The sequence below is a fragment of the Hypomesus transpacificus genome, chromosome 4 (genome assembly GCF_021917145.1).
Source record: "Hypomesus transpacificus isolate Combined female chromosome 4, fHypTra1, whole genome shotgun sequence".
Taxonomy (NCBI): domain Eukaryota; kingdom Metazoa; phylum Chordata; class Actinopteri; order Osmeriformes; family Osmeridae; genus Hypomesus; species Hypomesus transpacificus.
Genome location: NC_061063.1, coordinates 3236299 through 3247042, shown reverse-complemented (window position 1 = coordinate 3247042; position 10744 = coordinate 3236299). Strand labels below are relative to the sequence as shown.

Below are 10744 nucleotides of genomic sequence, written 5' to 3'. Positions count from 1 at the left end.
GTGTGTGGGTGACCCTCTGAATCTGAGCTTAATTTGAACACCACAAAACTAACATTTTATTTCGTTTGTTCCAAAATGGCAATTATAAATAGCCTATATTTTGCTTGTCAAGCTGCACGACACTTTGCAGCATTTAGGAACGATAGACGTAAATGTGATTTGCTGTTACTACGGTTACTGAACATTCTGCACAGTGATTGGCTGTCAAGCTGCCTGAAAGTAGTTTAGTGTTATGGGTGTTCGGAGTGCGGGGATAGTCGTTTGGTTATGATGAATTGACAAAAAACTGGTTTTATTACGCCAATTATTACTGTTTATATCAGTAGAATACGTTATTTCTTTCTAACATGGCTGAAAAATTTGACAATCTCGAAGAACATCTTGAGAAGTTTATTGAAAACATTCGACAGCTGGGAATTATCGTTAGCGACTTCCAACCGAGCAGCCAGACAGGACTCAACCAAAAATTGTAAGTGGGGATGTAGGCTAGAAGATGCGATTCAAGCCAGTTAGCTATAGTTGTGTGGTCTATATGTAACAACATAACTTATCTGTGTAACAACAGAACGTATTTCTGCAAATACACACTACCGAAAGAACGTACATAATTGGCTACAGTTTTACAACATTCGCTGCGTTCCAACCTAACAAACATTCACGTAGCCTAGCTGTCGGTACTAGTAAAGGTTGTGGTCGCTGGCTTAGAAAATCTGCCATACTTGCTAACGCGGATGTCAAATTTCACCCTTTGCATTTCAGAAACTTCATGATAACTGGATTGCAGGATATTGAGAAGTGTCGACAGCAGCTCCACGAGATCAACGTTCCTCTTGAGGCTTTTGAGTGAGTTCCAACTTTCGAAATCCACGTAAATTACTACCAAAAAATCAACGTGAAAGAATTAGACTCAATTGCCTCACTTACCAAGTTCTCACAAATGACTGTTGTTTCATTTAGTCATTATGGAAAAAAAGTATTATGTGGACCGCACCTAAAAATAAATTTTGACCTAATTTTCACAGATACATAGATCAAGGTCGTAACCCTCAACTGTACACTAAGGAGTGTCTGGAAAGGGCTTTGGCGAAAAATGAGCAGGTGAAAGGAAAGATTGACACCATGACGGTAAGAGCAGCTCAGCAGTGGCCTTCTTATCTTTTAAGTCCTCCTCCCTTCCTTCTTGCCCATCTTCTTCTAACCACAATATTTGTTTTTTCTAATTACAGAAATTCAAGAGCCTTCTGATCTCCGAGCTGGGAAAAGTATTTCCAGAAGAGATGGCCAAGTATAAAGCCATACATGGTGACAACCCTCCCTCTTAGTGACCCCCATACTGTGAACTTTGACCCTGGACCTTGTCCCCTTGCTCAGAGCCAGAGTGGACTTTTACGAAGCGAGATTGATATGTTTGCCTGGATAAAATGAGAATTGCTCTGTCACTGATGGATTAGTTAGGATGCGGTCACAATGCGCTACAGCTAACGGCCAATATGGAGTCAAATTAAACTTGTGTGTTGGTTTTGGTCTGAAAGATAAGCCATGAAACTCTGCAGTTGATGACAGCTCTATTTGTTACAGCATGCAAATTATGGTATTGGAAAGTTTCCCCAAATCAATCGTTTTTTTGTTGATGTTTTACAGCCATGGTTACGGGATTGTATCTGATGTTTTTTTATTTTTAAATAAATGAATAGAATGGTATTTTGGCTGACTAATATTGCTTAATGAAATATGACCCAACTGATGTAAATATGTTTATACCCACAGTTCCTAAAATAAATAATTCTCCAACTCACCAGATTTCTATTATGAAACACTTTTATATCAAGCTCAGGGCTCTCTGATGGCCACAATATGAGGTGGATTTTTTTTATTTAACATTTTTGTAGCTTGGCCTTGTCCCTGATCACTTGACATGGACAATATTCATTGTGTTCTTCACATTTGTATTTGTATGTGTTAATAAAAGAGATTGTGATTGAAAAGATTCTCTGGCGATTTGAGGATTTCTTCTTATTGACTGAGAGGGGTATCTCTTTATCCTAGCCATCGTACACAAGCCAGACTGAGGTCAGGGAGGGTCCCAGGCAGATGCAGAGGTGACCTTGGTCATGTGACGTCAAGGTTACGCATCGGTGTCATGTCTCCTCATATTGGAGTCCTGCACTGTCTGTGTGAAAGGGACAGATACTCCAGAACGCGGGACCCATCATCCAGGCAGGCCGTGGCCCACCACACCTCCTCCCTCTGGGGCTTACAGACAGGGATACACCCCCTGACCCTGAAGGCCAGTCCTGTAGGGCTTGGGATGGCAGGAGACAATGAGCACCAGTTTGTGACGATTTTGTCATGGTTATGTTTTGGGATCAAGCTCATTAAACGTCTTCCCTTTGTCAGGGTCTTCACAGAAAACCTCCAGGCAGCGGTCCAGTTGGTCCTTAATAGGTTTGCTGCTGCTCAGGCACCCAGTTGTCGGAAACAGTCTGCCCATTCAGACCGAGGTGGAAGAAGTGGGTTTGTGTTTGATCCCATCTCAGTTCCCGCCTCCTCTGCCTGGGTTGACAATGCTGCCTTTGAAGTTGGTAAAAGAACATAGCAGAGTGAAGGAAGGGATTCCTTATTTCCAGCTTGTGTTGGGGAAAACAGAAAAGACTGTTAATGTTTTCGTCAAATGACAAGTAGCTACTGCTGTTGTTTGGATAGATAAATGAATAGATACCAACCTTTTCAGACCTAGAACAACAGGGAAAGTCAGGGATTTGGGGAGAAAAAGCTGAGTGTAACGATGTTTATGTTCAGCCTCAGTGTTTATATATGTGACCATGACACTTCTTGAACTGCGTGGCAAGGTGCTTTGTGTGTGTGTGTGTGTCTGCGTGTGTGTACATGTGTTTGTGTGAGCTCCACGCATTGAATGACTCATCCGGCGTGGCTGGGGGCTTCTCTTGTCTCTCTCTCCCACTTGTTTCCAGTCCTCCTTTCCCTCCTCCTCGGCCCGCTCAGGCCCACCGCCCCTGGAGCAAACATCCTCCACCGTTACCTAGGTTACCTACCTCTTTTACCCTCTCCTCCCTTTCATTATGGGCAAATTCCTTTTCTTTTTTTGTCAGTCCCCCCCCCCCTGAGAAAAGAGGATGGAGGTGGGGGTGGGGGGTGGGGGGTGGGGGGTGGTCATGGTCCTGCTGGAGGTGGATCCAAAATGATAGTGGCTTTGCGGTGCAGTTGTTCACTAAGGTAAATGTTTCCGGCCGCAACTGTAACAGTTTTTGCATTCGGAGTGTTCGGGGCACTGTGCACTGTCTGTACACTGCCTCATGAGTGTCAAAGGTATTGTGCCGCTTTTTAGGCTGAACAATCAAACGACAGCATCAGGTCATGTTCTGTAGGCTATCGAGTTCACTTTTTAATAGTTCAGTCTGTGATTCTAAGAATATGATTGCAACCAAATCCTCCTCTCCTCTCATTTAATTTGTGTCAGATAATCCTCTGCTGGATAATTGTCTTGTGTGGGTGTGCTGAGGTTTGTCATGAAACAGCAATTGAAATGGCAGTTTCTCCTCTGCCCTTTGGTTAGCAGGATGAACAATGGATTGGCAGCCTTTGATGATATCGGAATAAGGTCTTTGTGATGCTAATACAGAGTGGCTCAGACTGACCGCCAGCGCTTCCCTGAGTCCGACTGACAGGCCGCTGTTGCCTGCCTCATTTGGATTTTTTTCAGTACAACATTGAACTTTCTCTTCTCCCCCTTGCTCTCATTTTATCCCTCTCACCTCTCTCTTTCACCTACACCGTCACTTTTTCTCTCCTTCTCATTCTCTCACTCAATCTAGACCTTTTGCCTTTTCACCTCAGCGGGTCTGATTGTGAATGAGTCCATCTGTGTCTTCCTCCTGGAAGGGTTTGACTTTCCAGCCACAGCTGTCTCTGCTGGAGCTTAGTGCCACCCAGACCCACAATAAGGGTCAGAAGGCAGCCACAAGCCAGGCCTCTTCTTCCTTCTCTGGCTTTGGTCACCATGGCAACCCTCCTCCCTCCCCCCCACACACACCCACCTCCCCTTTTCTCTTCCCCGCCCCGAAAACTATAGCCTGTGCTTTGTGTGTGTGTGTGTGCCGTATGGTGCTTCGCTGTGTGTTTTGGGTGGTGGCATTGCTGTCATCCAAGCTATTCTTTATGCTCCTATTATCCACTCTGCAGAACCACAAAGCATACCACAGCTGGGTACACCCTTTCTAGTGCCAATACTCTGTGTAGTGAGCCCACGAGCTGACAAAGCAACCAATTGAAGCATTTAGTTTGATCACGTTTCACCTATACCATGTCTGGGTCTGTTCATTTCAGCAAAAAGCCAGAGGAGAAGGGTCATGTGACACCCATGGGTGCTGTACTGTGGTATTGGCTAGTAAAACAAGTGCCACCAGCACAAAATGAAAACGATGAATTACCTCCAAAATGTCATTTCTGTCCTCTCACAACACAGTAATGGCCCCTATTACTGTCACAGTCAGCTAAAGCACTCACGACCCAAACAGAATTTTTACTGTTAATGTGACCGTGGGGATAATTAGGTGGACATTTTGATTTTCATTTCTGTACTGTGTGAGTATGTCCACTGTCAGTTTTGGAATATGAGTTCTGTTCCTTCTCCACTCATCCCCCCATCCCCCACTCCACTCACACCCCCCCCCCCCCCATTCCCTGTCTCCACTCTACCCAAGGGTTCCTATTTAATCAACAATCAGCCTGAATTGCTGACGAGGAATAAGTGTGGGGTGAAGTGGGGTAGGGTGTGAGAGAGAGAGAGAGAGAGAGAGAGAAGAGAGAGAGAGAGAGAAAAAGAAGAGAGACAGAGAGAAGAGAGAGAGAGAGAAAGAAGAGAGAGAGAGAGAAAACAGAGAGAGACGTAAAAGAAAGAGCAAAGGAAAAAAAGAAGAGAAAAGAAAAGGAGAAGCCATTCTAATTTCCCTCTGGTTTAATTATCTATGTTAGCATTCTCTCCAAGTGTTAAAGTGTCAGATGTGCTGATGTGTTCTCTCTCTCTCTCCTGCAGTAACGTTCAGAACGTTTGCCAGTCTACCGGTTATCTTGACTGTAAAGAAAGCCATCACCTGCTCATGATGGACCTAGATCCATTGCCAATGCAGCATGTTCTCTTAGCGAGTGGGGTGCTCCTCCTGCTCATCTCCTTGATCTATAGAGGGGGTCTCTATAGCAAAAAAATATATAAATATCACATACGTATCCCCCTCCTTGAGTCACCACCTTACCGCGGTGGAGGGGTTTGCGTGTCCTAGTGATCCTGGAAGCTATGTTGTCGGGGGCTTCATGCCCCTGGTAGGGTCACCCAAGGCAAACAGGTTCCAGGTGAAAGACCAGACAAAGAGTGGCTCAAAAAACCAACCATGAAGAAATACAACAATGGTTCTCAGTTGCCCCTGCCCGGAAGCGGGTCACCGGGGCCCCCCCCTGGAGCCAGGCCCGGGGGTGGGGCTCGATGGCGAGCGCCTGGTGGCCGGGCCTTTTCCCATGGGGCCCGGTCGGGCACAGCCCGAAGAGACAACGTGGGACCCTCTTCCAGTGGGCTCACCATCCGCAGGAGGGGTCATGGGGGTCGGGTGCAGTGTGAGACGGGCGGCGGCCGAAGGCGGGGGCCTTGGCGGTCCGATCCTCGGCTGCAAAAGTTAGCTTTAGGGACGTGGAACGTCACCTCGCTGGCGGGAAAGGAGCCTGAGCTGGTGCGCGAGGTAGAGAGTTTCCGGCTAGATATAGTCGGCCTCGCCTCGACGCACAGCGTGGGCTCCGGAACCAGTCTCCTTGAGAGGGGCTGGACTCTCTTCCACTCTGGAGTTGCCCTTGGTGAGAGGCGTCGAGCTGGGGTGGGAATACTGGTTTCCCCTCGGTTCGGCGCCTGTACATTGGGGTTCACCCCGGTGGACGAGAGGGTAGCCTCCCTCCGCCTTCGGGTGGGGGGACGGGTCCTCACTGTCGTTTGTGCTTATGCACCAAACGGCAGCTCAGAGTACCCACCCTTTTTGGAGTCTCTGGGGGGGGTGCTGGAAAGCGCTCCTCCTGGGGATTCCCTCGTCCTCCTGGGGGACTTCAATGCTCATGTGGGCAATGACAGTGAGACCTGGAGGGGCGTGATTGGGAGGAACGGCCCCCCCGATCTGAACCCGAGTGGTGTTTTGTTGTTGGACTTCTGTGCTAGACACGGTTTGTCCATAACGAACACCATGTTCAAGCATAAGGGTGTCCATATGTGCACCTGGCACCAGGACACCCGAGGTCTCAGTTCGATGATCGACTTTGTAGTCGTGTCATCGGACTTGGGGCCGCATGTCTTGGACACTCGGGTGAGGAGAGGGGCGGAGCTGTCAACTGATCACCACCTGGTGGTGAGTTGGCTTCGATGGTGGGGGAGGACGCCGGTCAGGCCTGGCAGGCCCAAACGTAATGTGAGGGTCTGCTGGGAACGTCTGGCGGAACCCTCTGTCAGAAGGAGCTTCAACTCCCACCTCCGGGAGAGCTTCGATCATGTCTCGGGGGGGGCCGGGGACATTGAGTCCGAATGGGCCATGTTCCGGGCCTCCATTGTTGAAGCGGCTGACCGGAGCTGCGGCCGCAGGGCGGTCGGTGCATGTCGCGGCGGTAACCCTCGGACCCGGTGGTGGACTCCGGAGGTGAGGGATGCCGTCAAGCTGAAGAAGGAGGCCTATCGGACTTTATTGGCTGGTAGGACTCCAGAGGCAGCTGATGTGTACCGGCAGGCCAAGCGGAACGCGGCTTTGGCGGTCGCGGAGGCAAAAACCCGGGCATGGGAGGAGTTCGGCGAGGCCATGGAGAATGACTTCCGAACGGCTTCAAAAAGGTTCTGGACCACCATCCGGCGGCTCAGGAGGGGGAAGCAGTGCTCTGTCAACACTGTATACGGTGGGGATGGTGCGCTGCTGACCTCGACGGGGGACGTCCTGGATCGGTGGAAGGAATACTTCGAAGACCTCCTTAATTCCACCAACACGCTTTCCGACGTGGAGGCAGAGTCTGGGGACATCGGGGGGGGCCCTTCTATCTCTGGGGCTGAGGTCGCCGAGGTGGTTGAAAAGCTCCGCGGTGGCAGGGCCCCTGGGGTGGATGAGGTCCGCCCGGAGTTCCTTAAGGCTCTGGATGTTGTAGGGCTGTCTTGGTTGACACGACTCTGCAACATCGCGTGGACATCGGGGACAGTGCCTCTGGACTGGCAGACCGGGGTGGTGGTTCCCCTCTTTAAAAAGGGGGACCGGAGGGTGTGCTCCAACTTTAGGGGGATCACACTCCTCAGCCTCCCTGGGAAAGTCTATTCAGGGGTCCTGGAGAGGAGGGTCCGTCGGATTGTCGAACCTCGGATTCAGGAGGAGCAATGTGGTTTTCGTCCTGGCCGTGGAACAGTGGACCAGCTTTATACCCTCCGCGGAGTCCTGGAGGGTACATGGGAGTTCGCCCAACCAGTCTACACATGTTTTGTGGATTTGGAAAAGGCGTTCGACCGTGTCCCTCGGGGGCTCATGTGGGGGGTGCTCCGAGAGTACGGGGTACCGGATTTCCTGATCGGGGCTGTCCGGTCCCTGTACGACCGGTGCCAGAGTTTGGTCCGCATTGCCGGTAGTAAGTCGAACTTGTTTCCGGTGAGGGTTGGACTCCGCCAGGGCTGCCCTATGTCACCGATTCTGTTCATTACCTATATGGACAGAATTTCTAGGCGCAGCCAGGGTGTTGAGGGGGTCCGGTTTGGTGACCTCAGGATCGGGTCGCTGCTTTTTGCGGATGATGTGGTCCTGTTGGCTTCATCGGGCCGTGACCTTCAGCTCTCACTGGAGCGGTTCGCAACCGAATGTGAAGCGGCTGGGATGCGAATCAGCACCTCCAAATCTGAGGCCATGGTAATCGACCGGAAAAGGGTGGAGTGCCATCTCCGGGTTGGGGAGGAGATCCTGAACCAAGCGGAGGAGTTCAAGTATCTCGGGGTCTTGTTCACGAGTGAGGGAAGAATGGAGCGCGAGGTCGACAGGCGGATCGGTGCGGCGTCCGCAGTGATGCGGGCTCTGCATCGGTCCGTCGTGGTGAAGAAGGAGCTGAGTCGAAAGGCGAAGCTCTCTATTTACCAGTCGATCTACGTTCCTACCCTCACCTATGGTCACGAACTATGGGTAGTGACCGAAAGAACGAGATCGCGAATACAAGCGGCCGAAATGAGCTTTCTCCGTAGGGTGTCCGGGCTCTCCCTTAGAGATAGGGTGAGAAGCTCGGTCATCCGGGAGGGGCTCAGAGTAGAACCGCTGCTCCTCCGCGTCGAGAGGAGCCAGCTGAGGTGGCTCGGGCATCTGATTAGGATGCCTCCTGGACGCCTCCCTGGTGAGGTGTTCCGGGCACGTCCCACTGGGAAGAGGCCCCGGGGAAGACCCAGGACACGCTGGAGGGACTATGTCTCTCAGCTGGCCTGGGAACGCCTTGGGGTCCCCCAGGAAGAGCTGGCGGAAGTGGCCGGGGGGAGGGAAGTCTGGGCCTCCCTGCTTAGGTCGCTGCCCCCGCGACCCGATCCCCGGACAAGCGGCAGATGACGACGACGACGACATACGTATCTTCCTGTTAGGGCTGAGGCGATAGACTTGCATGTGTTCACTGTGTTGTCGACGCTGAGAACTGGATCAACTATGATTCTCACATTCAAATCATTGTCTTGTTTTCCAACCATGCCAAAGGCTGTTTGTCAGCCCTCAGGCAAAAAGATTTTGGTGGGACATCATTAGCTAGTGGGTGATTAAAGCTCAAATATTTTGGTTCATAGCTAAATCTGGTCCTGGTCATATCTGGTTTGGGATTAATTTCATTTCAATTTCATTGCAATTGTTTTTGAATATTAATGTTAAAAACGTTATTTTTTCTGTTGTTTGCAAATGAGACTGAGATGATCCAGAAGGTTCTGTGATTTAAAGGGTTCAATGAGAACATCCCAAATGGACAGATGAATAAAATGTTCATTTGTCTCCTGAACAATTCCCCTGCAGTCAGCTATAAGATCTGCCTCCTATTGTCCTCACACACACACGCGCACACACACACACACACGCACACGCACACACACACACACACACACACACACACACACACACACACACACACACACACACACACACACACACACACGCACACGCACACACACACACACACACAGAGATTTCAGGCAGGCCCCATAAAACTCACAGCCACACCCTACCTTTGTCTTGCCATTTGGCAGGAACTTCTGTTCCCTCATGTGGCTTTACAGGGGACACCACACGCACACACACAAACGCACACACACATCGAGACTCAAGACACATCCAAGCACACACATCTCACCAGAAGACAGGCTTCCCCCAACTGGGCCAGTAGAACAAGGCTGACGGAGGGAGAGAGATGACAGAGAGAGGGAGTTGACAGAGAAAGAGAGATGACAGAGAGATGGAGAAGAGCGTTTGTAATGACCCAGTTGGTTGGCCATGTGCAGGAGACCAGTGGTAGGGAGACAGGAGAAGAGCAGGCACTAGGGTCTGGGGATCCTCGACCTCTGGGGAAGGAGGCTGCAGTGGTGGGGGGGGTGGACTTTGTGGGGGATTTGAAGGTCATGTGTGTGTGTGTGTGTGTGTGTGGAGGGCCACATTAGGTTTGCCTTGCAATGGGCATGTGTGTGTAGGCGTCGTGTGCCTGCGTGTGTGTGTGTGCTAAGGGGGGAATCTGAGATGAGGTTGGTCCCCAGCACGACTGTGTGTGAGTGCGTGTGTGTGTGTGTGTGTGTGTGGGGGGGGGGGGTTTGTATGTGTGATTGTGGCCATATTGTTTCCGGCTCGTGCTGAGGTCTCTCTCCGGTAGCAGATGTGGCATTACACCAGAACAACTGAACCTCATTAATCACTGTCTGGTGTTTGTGTGTGTGCGCGTGTGTGTGTGTGTGAACCAAATGGACCCATGTAGGTGTGAGCAGAACATATATGTACTGCATGCAAGATCTGTATGTGTTTTGCTATAGGCCTATGTCTATTGTCTAGAACACTGTGTGTGTGTGTGTGAGCTCCATGTGTGTCCCACATGCTGACCCCACCCCTTTGGGATTTCACGGCATGTGGGTGTGGACCAGCAGTCTCATTCAAAATCTATCTGGGAGGTGGTTAGGTGACCCCACTGTCATAAAGCCATCAAACACACACATACACCCCCCCCCCCTCCCCCACCCCCCCCCACACACACACACAGGAGAGTCATAACTCCTTTCTCTCTCTCTGTCCATTCCCCATTCCCCTCGTTATCTCAACGTTAAGGACTGGACTGACAAGACTGAGCCAAGGCTGTAACTAAGGAACAGGCTGTTCACACTGGGAGTCTCTTCATTCTGCTGAATAGCGGGGTTTTTTCTCTGGCAATAACCATGGAGACACGCATAAAAAAATAGTTTTAATTCAAGGGAATCACTCAGATACAGTTCCTCACTACACACTCGAGCCCACACGCTCGCACGATTCCACCCTCCGAAGACTGGCACCGCTTCCCACCCAGGTCCCTGAGCAGCACCCTCTCTCACCCCCGGAGAAGGGCAGGGAGGTCGAGGTGGATCACTACTGCGGTGGATGGAAATCAAGGAGTTCCTATTTTCATGTTCATCACAAGCACTAGATCAGCTTTTGCTTTATTCTCTGCACACATACAGACATCTTGTGATTCATTTCTCGAA

The 10744-nt window shown here is 50.5% G+C and overlaps 1 protein-coding gene across 1 annotated transcript; it reads left to right on the top strand.

Moving 5' to 3' along the window:
* The first annotated feature begins 190 nt into the window (after positions 1-190).
* Positions 191-1796, top strand: med10 (mediator complex subunit 10). The gene is made up of 4 exons (XM_047019324.1): positions 191-469; positions 760-843; positions 1023-1125; positions 1227-1796. Exons 1-4 carry the CDS (start codon positions 348-350, stop codon positions 1320-1322), a joined length of 405 nt encoding a protein of 134 aa, XP_046875280.1. The 5' UTR covers positions 191-347; the 3' UTR covers positions 1323-1796.
* Positions 1797-10744: the final 8948 nt, after the last annotated feature.

Bases quoted from the DNA above. Each gene is read 5' to 3' on its own strand.
- med10 (XM_047019324.1), top strand. From the start codon at position 348: ATGGCTGAAAAATTTGACAATCTCGAAGAACATCTTGAGAAGTTTATT. The intron at 470-759 runs GTAAGTGGGGAT...TTTGCATTTCAG, and splicing joins ACAGGACTCAACCAAAAATT to AAACTTCATGATAACTGGAT. The intron at 844-1,022 runs GTGAGTTCCAAC...TAATTTTCACAG, and splicing joins GTTCCTCTTGAGGCTTTTGA to ATACATAGATCAAGGTCGTA.